Genomic DNA, 14,314 nt, shown 5'->3' with positions numbered 1-14,314 from the left:
TTAAACCGTTAAGGAAATCCCGCTCTCAAAGTAATGGGCCGTTTTCATCGGTATAAGTTATTCGCTCCGTACTTTTTGCCCGCAAATAAATTCGTGAAGAAGAATAGGCCGATATAACTTACAAATGGTTCAGCAAATTGCGCAGAACACTGGAAACTCAGCCATTTTCTTCGGATATGCTTGAGTATTTGCACAAATATATAGTTTGGATCGAGCAGTGCTTTTCTCGGCGACGAGTATGACACATTTTGAATATCGAACTGTTTTCAATTGTGGGCTTTTCCAATAAACTGTAACTGGGACATACAATGTATGAGATGTGAATTTAACATAAAACCGCGCCATCGTAAACGATAAGGCCGTGCCAAGAGCATTATTATAAAAACAAGCATGTTTACAGGGGATTTATTTGACTACATTTTAGTGATAAGTTGAATGGCAACTGTAGTTTTAACCAAAATGAAAAATTAATTCAATCAATTGCAGTTTTTTTCAAATGATATGAATGGAATATGGACACAACATATCAGAGAGTTCAGTTTTCACGCCATTGCTCGACACTAGTGATTTTCAGGTCTTATAGGCTGTCGCGGAAAATAATTTATTCCTGGTGCTGTCAGAAATAAATTCTCTTCCATGCCTAAAAACCTGAAAAAACATAATCTAGCAGTTTGATCCCTGTATATATTCGAAATTCTCAAAAACCCCAGTTTTCACAAAGATATGTAGCACTAGACAATAAACTCGTTAACTACATTCTAGGAAAAACAGACGTTGAAACACCTACTCTATTTCAGACGCGAATTATCCTTATGGAATTTACAAGGCTGCAGAAACAGATGTGAATAACTCACCTACTGTATAAATAATTCCAACCCTATTTCATGTTTACCCATTCCCATATATGTGATGATAGGCCAGTATAGCTAGACACAAAGTAAATGTTACTCAAAATTTAAGCCAATGTGCTGATTTAGAAAGAAGGATTCTCGTTTTTTTGCCCGTGATCTGTTTGAATAACATTCCGCTTTAAAATCGGCAAACACAAAACTAATGTCAGTAGCTTTACAGGAAAACACATCAATATAAAAACAGGATTTACTTTCCTTCGGATCAGGAATAGTACATTTTTTGTCCGTAAAAGAACCTTTCTATACATTTTTTTAAAACACAAATATTCCGTTTTATAAAATATTGCATTCTGTTTGTGCAACTCGACGTAAAATGCTATTATTCCGGCTTTACCGTTTTTGTTTGATCCTGTGCAGTTTAAAGAAAATTTTTAACCGCTCGGGACCAAGCAAGACGCCTTTTAAGTAGTCTTTCAAAAGGCATTTTCATGGAAAGCGCTCCGATTGAAAAAACAGCCTGAATTGTGTTCTCTACACTAGTTTTTCAGGTAAAGGTTTTGTTTTGTGAAAACAACAGCATGTTGAAGTTGCTTTATATAATTGCGGTTAAATTAGAAACTCCACTAATATTTTTTTAGCTTTTTATGTAGCAGTGGTCATTGTCCAATTGCCTATATTTATTCTTGCCTTTAGACTAAAGATTTTTCTTTAAATATAGGTTCAAATTTTTTTAGCTAGCTTATTTTCTAAATGAAAATCTTCATTTCAACGTTAATAAATGTTGGGAGAGGTCCCAGGACACTGCAACGAATGAACCTTTCCAACAGAATTGTACGTTCAGAACGTATATAATTTTCGTATTTTTCTGGATCTAATGGCTTGAAAGGAACAGTTCAGGTCATCACATATATACGGTTAATCATCAGCTTTAAACAATATAAGTACATTTTCGGTTTTTCGAGAATTTAAATTTTTTTCAGTGGATTTTCGCAAACCTTCTTTCCGTGGGGAATTTAAAGGGCTTCAACTTTTACGAAACCTTAACCTTAAACTATTTTCAACTTGAATCTTTTTAAAGTGGCATATAGAATTTATTTATATTTTATATGACAAGTACTGGAGACAATTGCAATTTGTAAATATATGAAAATATCTCCCAAGGCAAGTTTGTTCATTTTCTTGTATTATGAAAAATGTCATTAAAGTTTAATTTTCCACTGCATTTCTGCTCCGAAAGCAACAAAACCCTCTCAAATTGCAACTGCTTCAAAATGGAAAATATATAATAAAATTATTTTACTCAGTTCTAGTTCACGTTCTGTTACACATTTTAGTCCAACTATCTTCTGGAGTCAAATGTACATTCAGATTAATAATGGATGCGAGTTTTCGAATTGGACTTTAATTAAATTTTCAGCTTTGCACATAAAATAGGTTCTAATTATAAAATCATGTGATATTTTTCAAACAACATTAGCAGCATTAATTGTTGATAACTTCAGTAATTCTATGATTAGAGCAGCCTATACTCGTTAAAGGCATTCCTGCTTTTGAGATAAATTTCTTTTACACTGCTAATTCTAAATAACAGCCGGCATCCCAAATCGGGTCTGTGTTAGTTATGTATTTGTAGAGTATGAATAATTTCCCATTAATAATTCACCGGTTCAGATAATTTGCAATGAGTCCAGCCTTTATAAAGGGCCATCTATTAGTTGCGACTAATGTTCATACCTCTATTTGACACCAGCCTTTGTGAAATTATTTACTATTATGATTTATTGGGGAACCGTGAACCGTGTTTTATTCGTCAAATCAACGAAATTTCCTGCAGGCTTTTATCATTCATTTTCCTTGGAAATCAAACAAATAAAAATATTTTTCTTCCAAATTTTTAAGTAGATTTGTGCCCTTATTTTAACTTTGGTGTTAGTTTCGCTTCCAACTACGAGTTGAAATTTATGATTTATTTTCATACTCATACATTTTCGCCTTTCATGGATACGCAACGCCCATTTGACTAGATTTAAATAACTTAGTTGCTTTGTAAATAATTCGGGTCGCCAAATTCTGTTTAACCACCATCTCCTGTTTGCATATTCATATTTCAGTGGACGATAAGCTAATATATCTTAATATGGTTTACCATCCCCTGTCGCCTCTAAATTAAACCCAAATGCATGGATTCGCAAGAAAGTTTTTGATTTATTAATAACAAGGGAAATAAACATTTTTTCCTGTGGAATAAATCGGATAATTACTTGAAATACATCTGAAATTCTATAACAATTAAATAGGTTTTAAAACATTGACAATAACTCTTGTTTTGTTATTAGCGATATTATTTTCTTTGGTCGAATATGAAACCATTTTCCGCAATGAATTAAATTCAACAGAATATTTATCCAGAATTGAGGCATTCGAAATTTGAACGATTGCCAAACTTTTATTAACTCACCCAGAGCGTTCGGAAAGAGAATTTCAAATTGAGCCTGATTCAAGCTGCAATTTTAGCAATCAAAAGCCTTTCATGTCGGTTTTCCTTTTGTTTTATATTATACGCAAGTTGCCTAAAGCCCCACATAATATACTCAGTCAGTTTCAAAGAGACTCGTTTTTTATAACATTAACTTGCCAGAGCTCGCCAGATGAATAAGCGGCGCTTTGCAAATCTCAAAGAATATGGCCATTTATTTGATTAAATCCAGGGAATTCGGGCTAATATGACAGGAGATGTATTGAAACAAAGCCGAATTAAATTGCCGCAAGCCTAATAATTTACTTCCTCTTGTAAGCTGCAATAAATACTAACACAGTTGGGCTTGTAGAACAAGCAGAATTTTAATATTTTCCAGTTATATTGAGGAATTTAATATTATTCATTTTTATGCCCGACCTATTTCATTTTTAAAGTTCAATGGCCTGAAACTTGGATGGTATTAAGGAACCATAAATAGCCTTTTTGCAGATTTCCATTTTCGTTTGCGCAACTGGTATTAATAACGTACATATTTCATTTTTCCGCTGGCAAACACTCTAATCCCTTAACGAGCCTGATTTTTGAAACTATTTTATCAGCGAAACAGGAAGTTGCATTCCCGCTGCCTTAAATGCCTCTATAATTTACCGCTTTCCTATTTCTGGAAATCCAAGTGAAATATGGCAGAGCGGAATTAATTTTTCTCGGGATACTTTTACTCATAGTCACTCTACGCCTTCAGACTAGTATATTTTGATTGCTTGCGAAACGCATTTTTCCACCAATTCCGAAAATTAATTTTCTTGCTAATAATAATTGCAGGAAAATCCTAGCAAATTCTCACTTTCCCTGTAGTTACACAATGCAGCGCAATGTTCGTAGATGTGAAATGACGGCCAGACAAAAATTCCCTCTGAATATTAAGTGCTTGGGTATGTTCTTAAGCAAAATTTATGTGACGTGTGTGATTTATGCATCACTCGAAAGCAGCATCCTCAGACTGAGCGCTTAAGTGTAAAAACCGAATTAAGGGTGGGTAACTACAGCATATTCTAGCTCTATCTAGATTCTCAAATGCTACGCTTAAAAGAGATTTTGCCTTTTATAGATGGTTCTACATTGTTTCTGCTCGTGATTCTGTCCATGTCCAAATCGCAATATCGGAAACAGAGCTTAGTTTCATTAAATAAATTTTTGCAAATAGTGCAAACAGAACAAAGCTGAAAAGTGGACAAGAGCACGAAAAAGAGCAATATTGCAAACAAGCGAACGGTACGAACGCTACGAACCGTCTAAACTTCCTTTTCTTTGATCTTCTTCTTGCTGCTTTCGAGCAATGTAAATCCATCCTTTAAGATCTATTTAGCACCTCAAGTGATTTGACTGACTTTGTGCTTAACATTCAATTAGTATCACTGTTCTTTAGTTCATTACTTCTATCGCCAATTCAATTTCAAATACAAATATATTTCTCAAATCCTAATGAGACACTTGAAAGCAAAATTTCGCTGTGTTCCATTTAAAATTCATTCACGGAACGGCATGCTTAAGTTCTCCGGAACATTTGCTACAAAGACAATTAGGTACACATTATCACTTTTGATTTATTAATTAAATAGCCTGGCCCTACATAGTGGCTCTTTTAGCTTCTTCGCCCTTTTATGGCCCTTTGCGAGGCAGTTTAGCAGCTGGTTCGGCCATTATCAGGAAGCTGAGCGAATTTTGTAAGGGATATTAATAGTTTTTGCACTCCCAACAAAAATTGCTATGATTTTTTTTGCATTTTAAATAAAGTATTTCCGCAAAGTGCTTGAAAACATTTTTTAATTGGGTAATCCTCGGGCTCCAGGGCTGTGAAGAGGCGGAAATTATTTGAACTTTCCAAACGTTAAACACTAATGAAAAAACAACTTCAGAAGATATCAACGATGCTGCTTTTTAATACGAATACATTTTGCTTAGCAATTTCAATTACTTTTTTGCTAAGTAGGAATTTTTATTTAAATTCAAAATCATTTCGAGAACTTTAAGGCACAGAAATAAATTAACCTGTCCTTCAAAGGTTCAGTCATTACATGGGCGTTTTATTAAAATCTACCAGGTTTTTCTGCTTTTTTACTCAAATGTTTACCGCCCTGAGCAAACGCACCCGAGGTAATTCAATTCGTGTTTATTTTGATTCCATATATTTTTTTAAAAAGTATTTTAATTGATTTTGATTATTTATATGAGAATTTCTAATAGAATTACAATTTGCCCATCAGTTGCGCAAACACTTTGGCTCCAATCAAATTCCATGCTAATTTTATGTCCAATAATATATTGCCAGATTGCTGATTTCTCGACTCATTCAAGTTTTCAGAAGCGCATTTAATTCAATTCCAAGTTCCAACAATAGAGCTGGTTTCCATAAGGATGTTAGAGCGGAAGACTTTACTTTTATCTGGAATTGAAATCTCGCATATTTGATTTTAGAATGACCCATTTAGACTCTATCTTATGGCATGTTGAAAGTGGGTCGAGATGGGTTTACTATCTTTTGTCAACTTTTCATCTTAAAATTGTTCAATTTACGAAAGTAAATTCCAAATCGTCTCCAGATTTACCAGGAGAAATCATCGTTTTCATTTAGTTACTCAGTGGTTTTCTTCAGCTGGGAATTAAAAACTCGCAGCCTGATTTGAATCTACTATAATTTTTGTCATTCCAATTAAATCATCAAACAAGCGCAAAGAATTAGAAACGCGTTTCTTGTGAATATGTAAACCGTTTCACGTTAACTAGAACACAGAATTACAATGTGGACTCTTCTATATGAAACAGCGAAAAGGTTGAAGATTTGCAAAAAGCCAATAAGAACGCGACACAAATAAAGCTAGCGATTAAGTAGCAAATAAATTAATGTTTCCGTTTCGTGTCGCAGCGCGAAATACTGAAGTAAAACGAATTATTGGTAAGTCCCAAGTGCGTTCCAAATTTTCGCTTCGCAGCTGTGTCCAGATGGCGAAAAAAATGGAAAAGGAAAGTAACCAACGTAACAACAAGTAAACAAGGGACGGAGTTTACGTGACAAATTAAAGCACCGAGCTAATGGAAAGAATCAATGGATTGGGCGTCAATTAGTTTTGTCTTCGGAAGTACAGATTTCTTACTGCTTGGGAAATTCCACTGTTGCTAAGCACCTTGAAAGCGCCTTCAAGGCAATTTTCAATATGTTTTGGTCTTAAATAGTGTTGTGAATGCCCAGCTTTTTGCTTGCCATCTTCAGTTTTTTCAGTTGCTGATAATTGATTGATTCAACGGGGAGAATTTTGAAAAGTGAAAAATAAATATGCTCGTGTCTTCATGTTCTGCTTTTGTTACACTTTTTACTCCATTTTGTCTGGATATTCACTACATGTCACGAGCGCGTATTGATAAACTTTCAGCAGAACTGGTGCTTGGGATAGGCTAAAACTTTCCATGAAACTTTCCCCGTTAGTGAAAGCTTTCGCTTTTAAAAGAAATGGCATTTAGCAGAAAACTAAACTTTCTTTAATTGTTGCTTTGAGCAGCCCTATGTTTTTGATTTAAGTTTTCCATTCGCTTGTTCGTATAATTCATAAAAGTTTCGTCGACATTAGCAGCGGGAAGTCGTAGCAGTTGCAAAGAAAACGCTACAAAGCCAGTAAATCACACAATTAAAAACTAAATAAATTCATTTGTCTGCTTCTTGTCGAGCACGGACCGGAAATCCGGAAGCGAAAGCACATTCTTGGAAACTTTTAGAACCTCTGCAGTGTTCAAATCCCTGTTGGACTTAAAGATTCGACATATCTAGAAAAACTATGCTGGATATGAGAGTGATTTTTCACAAAACAAGTATTTTTTGGGTATTTTGCCTGCAGTTTCAGGTTTTTAAGTCATCGGCTTTAGCCAGAAGTTCCTAGATCAACATGGCTGCAAGTTTCTTCGAAATTGTCGAGTTCAAGTTTCTCAGCCTAAGGCCTTTCGTGAAATATTGACTGCTTGACACATATTTGCATGATATGTCTCATGCAATATGCAAGTTCAATGCGTTCTAATTCGGTGGTGATGTACGTGACATGTACAGAAATTGCATCTATATCCATGCCAGTGCATTATGTTCGATATTACCTATGTGAAATGCTGATGTTATTGGAATATTAAGTAACTGGCAGCAATCTGGAGTATTTCGAGCATTACACGTGCAATTAACATTTGGCCAAGTTATCAGAAATATGCCTACCATTTCTCGGATAAAAACAGATTATATTCTAATGTGACTATACTCACTTGGTTAGAGAAAAATTATATTTTTTGACAATGCAATAGCTTTTTGCAATTTAAAAGTGTTATCGGTTAAAATTCTTCATTTTGCCTGCGATAGAAAAATAAAAATGAATCCTGTTCGCTAGTGATTATTTCAAAAACTTCAAGTATCATCTGCTTTATCAAAACAGATAGACTTTCGCGATCATTGCTTGAAACTAGTAAATTTTTCTATATTTATAAGTTCCAAAATCTTTGCACTAATCACCCAGCAAATATTTTGCTTTATAGTTTAGTTTGAATTGCCCAACGTTTCCTTAAAAGATTCATTAAATAATAAATAAGTGGCAATAAAACATGCAGATTGAAAGTAAACTGCTGCAAGGCTTGAACATGAGCTTTGAATAATAAATGCTGGAATCACAACATATAAAACTAACAACCGTTTATGGAAATGAAATTTGTGTTCTATATCAGAACAGAAGACTCCCGCAAAAAAAGCAAAAAAGTGCCTCGGCAAATTATATCAAATATTGCTTAAATTTATGTGATCTTTTAGTTTTAATTTTTACCTTGTACACGGCTTTTATAAAGTCGAGCACAATTTATCACAACGCTATATTAAAATTAACTCTACTGGGAAGCTTAACAAACTTTACTCAGTCGCTTCGAAACGCCCCGAAACATACTTAAAACTTTGCGGACAAATGAAGGCATACGCTTTTAAAACAACCCAAAATTAATAGAAAATTAACCCCGAAGAAAAGCTTTCTTTTGGGAGAGAAAATGGGGCCCAAATTGCCCTTTCGGCAACTTTAGCTTTTACTTTTTGTGTTGTCGTTGGTTCAGTGAGTAGAAAAAAATGTATTACTTATATAACTTTTAATTAAAACTATAAATCGGTTTTAACATAATTGAACGTTGCTAAATGAGTCAATACAACAGCTGCTCTGTTCCTTTTTAAAGAAACTGGATTAAATGAACGTATTCGGTCGCTTAAGGGCCATTAGAAATCATAACATACTGAATCTGGATCATCGAAAATATTCAATGATTAATGGGCTTTTCCCTTCCCAGTAAAATCCTATTATCATGGACGAGCACCCGATAATTTCATAATTCAAAAGCTACTTTTGCCCAAAAGAGTCGCACGATATAGAACGAAAGTTAAGCATTATCAGCAAAAATCAAAGAAGGAGTTTTTGGTGTATTTCCCTAAAAATTTCATTGCATTTGCTTAGAGAATTTAAGAATTAAGAATTAATTAATTAATTAAATGTAGCAATTAACAATTAATTTTCCGGAAAAGTGTTTCATAATTCACAACTGATGGTGGGTTGGGAAAACGGTAGAGAATATTTACATTTTCCTTACTACTCAGGTACATTTATTTTTAATCAATTGTAGTAATAAATAAAGCCCAGTTTGATATAGTAAATCCTTTTTTTGCCAACTTGAGTTGAAATATTTGCTTTGGGTAAAACGCTGATTTAAATGCAAAAATTTTAAAGTTCTAATTGCGTAAGTTATTTCAGTAACTTCATAACGGTTACAACTCATTCATCAATTCACTTTGTACTCTCATTTAATTAGAATTACATTTATTTTAACAACTTGAATCTGGATAGAAACAGTTTGAATTTAAAAATCTATTAAAAAATGTATTGAATTAAACAAACAGCACAGATAATAAAACTGTAACGTAATCCACAAAACGGCAAAAACAAGAGAAAATAATTCTGGATGACTATCAGAACTTCACTAAATTCCCATAGCGTAACGGTGTTTGGATTAGAAACTCGATAATTCTGCGATTCGTTCGAAAACACTCCCGATAAAGTGTGATTAATTTGCATTATTGGAAAGTAAAAAGAACATTAAAATCTTTTTTGAAATACTAGAGCCCCTCCAATAGGTAGCTCGAAGCCGTTTACTGCTTCAGATCGAGCTGATAGGACAGAACGCCATGAAGTTTGGGAATTTGCCAGATTCAAGACGCGACCTTAAGATAAGGAGTTTGCTAATTTTTTAAAGCACGTGCCGAAGGCATTTTTCAGTTCAAAAACTTGCTCTAAAAGGCAATTTCGTTAAACTTTGGATACCGAAGCAGTTTTAAGGAACTTTATCAGATTATCACTACTTTCGAACTAACATCTAAGAAAATGTGCTTTTATCTGCAGAGATTGTTTTAAAATTTCAAAACAAGACTTCTTTGGTCCTAAAGAATAAAATTACTAACCAATAAAATGATGTAAATACATAATTCTTGAATGGACACCTTCGAGAACTGTAATTTATGAAATCCAGTAAATCGTCTTGTTCTAGTACCTAAAAGCATTCTTAGCGTTAACAAATTGCTCGAACATAAAAATGTACTCCAGACCCCAACGTTACCACATAAAATGCATCAGAATGGATTTCAAGATTGAGAAAAATACTCGGTTTCCTTTAGTCAAAGTCTCTGAATCAATTGAGACGGTAACTGCATGATGCCTACTATGCGAATGCATAAATATTGCAAATGATGCATCATTTTTACTGTTAATTTTTTCGAATTGTGGCTAATTAACACCAGTCTCGAAATATTTGCATAAACATTGAAAGTTTCATCAGATTAGAAGGAAAATGAGCGATAGATTTGTAGAGAAGATTAGAGAAAAATGGAGAAAATCGAAATAAAGTGAATTTTTCCAGATTCCTCGCATTCTATCAAGAATTCCTCAATGACTTAATATCAAGAAAACCATTATCTGCTCGTTGCATTTCCAGATATAAAAGCAACTGCATTTTTCCATAAAAACTGGTTTTCGACTAGGGCAACTTTTCTATATATTTCATAACACAAACATAGTTTAATAATATTAATTTTAACAATCGCGATAATACCTCCTTTCCTTAGTTTAGTCCCAGTGCTTGTCTTTTTTTGTAAAATAATCGAAGTAATGTTTACCACAAAACCATCCCGGGTATATTGAATTTTCGGATATTGTCTTAGGAAAATTCAGTGATTGATTAGCCGCAAGTCTTTGAATCAATCTCGCTGAACAATGGTTTGAGATTAATTGAAACTGAGTTCCGGTTCTGGAGGAATAAAGGGAGAGCAACTCAAGATAAGTACGTTATTTATAGACAAGTGCGTATTATTATAGATGCTTTGCAGTCTAATTGGGTCTGAACTGTTCGAAATGATTAATAATTTCCCGGTATCAAGCCCGTGAAAATAGGCTACTGATTTGAGTATGGGAATTTGATCAAGGAATGAAAGTGTATACCTACTTTGTCCCTTGATCCTTTGAGGACAGTTTAGATAAGTACAATGTCTGATTTTTGGAGTATATAGCGTTAAAATAGGTCGCACGACACATTAGACAAAATAATTAATTGCTTCTGTCCGACTTTATCGTTCCCGATGGTTCTTCAAACAGAAGAATGGCGTCGTTTCTCATTGAGAAATTCCTTTTATTAGGGGTCTGTGTCGAGCTCGAAACAGTCCCTCTTGAAACAGGAACTAAGGTAATTAATTGCAAAGGGTTTTCCAACGAGCACAATGCGGAAATGGTGAGTAAAAGAGTGAAATAACATCAGCTGTATGTAGTAACTGTGTACGCTGTTCTTTAATCCTATCCTTCGCTGGATATTGTTTGTGCACCCATAAAACACAATTGAAAACAAAATCTATTACTCTGGTGAATCCAGGTAGGTAATAAAAGATCGTCAAACAGTCGCTGAAAAATCCGACTTTGCAACAAATGTTTGAAAGATATATATAAATGTCTGCATAAAATATTTTAATTAGATTGAAAAGTTGTGATGGTACACTGTATGGATTTTTTTACTTGAAGACTTGCGAGTACTTGCGAGTTTTGGACAACATTCGCCATTTAGACGGCGAATTATTCTCAATTCTATCGATTGGTGGCTTTGCCGCTAGTCAATATCGAAGCTCACAGAAATCTTTTGAAGGAGTTAATTTTTGTGGGTTGAGACGGATGTCCTTACATGTGAATCAATCATCTTTTTGATGAGAAATTTTAAAATTTATTTGCACGTTTTAAGGTTTACTCAAAATTCTACTTATTATGTTGTTAGGAACGTATTGACATACGTCCCTGACTCACTTATAATTGATTCAATAGATTTTCGATGGATTTTTAATAGTTTTACTTGGAGCGAATTGAAATGCTTGATCATTTCGTCGCCATATTTATTCTTCTTTTTATCGCAATTAATTCTACAACCAATAACCTTAAACTCGTCTGATATCAAATATTGGTAGCTGCCCACAACAAGCCACACCCACAGATGATAAATAATAACTTAATATCTAACATATGTGCTTCCGTTCTTATTCCTTGATTGTCCAATTTTTAATACCGATTTGTTGCTTGATTTAATGCATTTTGTTTCTCAATTTATCGTAAAATTTTGTGTCAAACTACATGAAATTGAGACATCGATTTGTGCTGCAAGCGCCACGTTCTAGCGAATTTCTATCAATATCAATAAACCATTAAAAAAGTTTTTTGAAAATCTTCTGAAGAACGGATTATTTGAATAACAAATACCACTTACTCAGGTAGTACAACTCCAAGCTGTCCAAATCATCAGATTTGTCTTTGGTTTCAGTGAATTTCGCCCAAACTGCAATCAAATTTTAAAGGTTCATTTATCTGAAATATCTGTTGCTAATAGTACATAATAAATGTGAAGTTTAGTTGCAATTAGTAGTGGTTACCAAAGGTGAATAGATATATAAAACATAACAATTTGGTTAGTTCTCGACTGGGTAACTTCTACCATTTTTGGCACAAGAGAGTCTGTTGCATGGGCAAAGTTCGATAGTTGTTAAAGGTCAATGTTTAACTAATTGATTATCCGTTTTAATAGTTCCAGGTAGTTGAATCTGGTAAATTTATTAACCACTAGAGAACCAGAACTAGAACCCTATAAGTTTGTACCTCATGCCGGCTTCGCAAAATAATCCCCGAAATCAGAAAAAAATATTCTACGCGTAGGAGCAGAAACGGGCATAAGGGTTGGAACTTTTATTATTTTGGAACTTTGTGCAAATGCAAATTTGAAGACCAGTGTAATGGAAAAAATAGTGATATCAAGAAAAATCGTTGAAACAGTAGCAATTGCCATAGTAAACTTTATTTACCAGATAACACTCAAACAGCAAGAAAATCTGTCTTTCTTTTCTAAAGTCTATCTAGCAATAATTTTATTAATAAAAAAACCCGCTAAATCGTTTTGATAAACAATTATTAAACTTGAAGCTATCAAGAGACATTTGAAATCATTTTAATTTGTTTAATTTTTAATTAAGCAAGTAAATTAAGCTGTTCTTCTTATTGTGCTCTCTTCTTCAGTTGGTTGACGGTCGAAACGGCAACTGTAGCTTAAAAATTCTTTACAAAAACGGTACTTTCGTTGCCAATACATTATTTTTTACTGTCTCTTTTTGCGCTGTTTCATGTGTTATGTTCGCATGTCCTTCATACATACGAAAAGCGATTTTTTGTTACATTCTAACCTGTAGATTAGTAGATTAGACATAATATTTCTAGAGCTAAGGCATGTATTTCAATTTTTAAGAGACAAATCGAAAAAAAGATTTCACCAACTTTTACCGTCTAAATAAAATCTCTATCTTAGAAATTTGCCCATAGAGAAACTCGAAAAATAATCACGAATCAAGAGACAACGCAATGAAACTACTTTTCATCGCAATTAAAAGCTTGCAACAATCAAATTAATATTATGCAAGGCTGGAGGCTGTGATGGGATATTTTTGAAGACAATAGAAATTATCATAATTAGTTAATTATTTAAATGAATGGAAGGATTTTCAAACGATGTCAAATTAAAGTTGCATTTTACCTGCTTGTAGAAATCGTAGACAGGGATTTGCCTTCGAGTGTCTATGCCTTTGAGAAATCCTGGATACTCTTCTGCTTCGATCCTCTATTTCGTAAATCGCACGTTCAGATCTTTCACTAGTCACTTCACCTTCTTCGCTCATCTCTTCACATTCGCATTACCAACTTTCACAGTCATTTACAGTTTACTGCGACTACATGAAAAGCGAAAACAGCGCGTTTTTCAGTTTAAATTCACCATTAAGACGTGTGCTAATAGCGATTCAACTGGAAATTATAATATTATTAATTTCCGATCAGATGTTTATGCTGACGCCAGCCGGCTCTTTAACACTTTCCGACTAAATATAAATCGAAACACATTCGAACATTTTAAATGCAATCATAAACCTTTATCTAAATAAGTGAAGAAATATATTTCGCCCATGTACCAGGACTGTTGGAGATTTTTTCAATCGTCTCATGGGGATTTAGTACAGTTTTCCGGTAGATTTTATCATTACCTGGTAGATATCCAGAGTAATGTTCACTCATTTGTATATTTGGTGCAGAAAGAAAAATAACACAGCCCCGCTATTCGCAGTGTAAATATTTTTGAAACAATGGGAACAGATAAACACTGACTGTTCAGGTTTTTCAGTCAAATTAATCGGGTTTTATTCCAGGTTTCATGGAAACAGACTCTAAATACTACAGTCTGAGCTGGCATGATATACATTTAATTTTCATGGTGTTTTTCACTTCACTCAACTCTCAAGTGAAGAGAATCTAAATTATCTACTTTGTTGTGTTATATTGCTCGACGGTTTGCCTAAACTTTAATATAACAC

General features: G+C 33.9%; 1 protein-coding gene across 2 annotated transcripts in view; it reads right to left on the bottom strand.

Annotated features, from left to right (window-relative positions):
- LOC109539750 (Kv channel-interacting protein 4) overlaps positions 1–14,314 on the bottom strand; it is a 97,580-nt gene that overhangs the window by 81,004 nt on the left and 2,262 nt on the right. The window contains exons 2-3 of one of the 2 annotated variants that reach the window (XM_019907728.2): positions 13,486–13,751; positions 12,175–12,243 (exon numbers count right to left, since the gene is read on the bottom strand). In XM_019907728.2, coding sequence (XP_019763287.1) covers positions 12,175–12,243; positions 13,486–13,627 — 211 coding nt within the window. In that variant the 5' untranslated portion in view covers positions 13,628–13,751. Of the gene's footprint in view, positions 1–12,174; positions 12,244–13,485; positions 13,752–14,314 lie in introns of those variants that run through there. The other variant, XM_048668232.1, reaches the window with a different exon arrangement.

The sequence above is a fragment of the Dendroctonus ponderosae genome, unplaced genomic scaffold (assembly GCF_020466585.1).
Source record: "Dendroctonus ponderosae isolate FM_Combo_2020 unplaced genomic scaffold, Dpon_F_20191213v2 Dpon_F_20191213_7, whole genome shotgun sequence".
Taxonomy (NCBI): Eukaryota; Metazoa; Arthropoda; class Insecta; order Coleoptera; family Curculionidae; genus Dendroctonus; species Dendroctonus ponderosae.
This window is presented reverse-complemented; position numbering and strand designations above follow the sequence as displayed.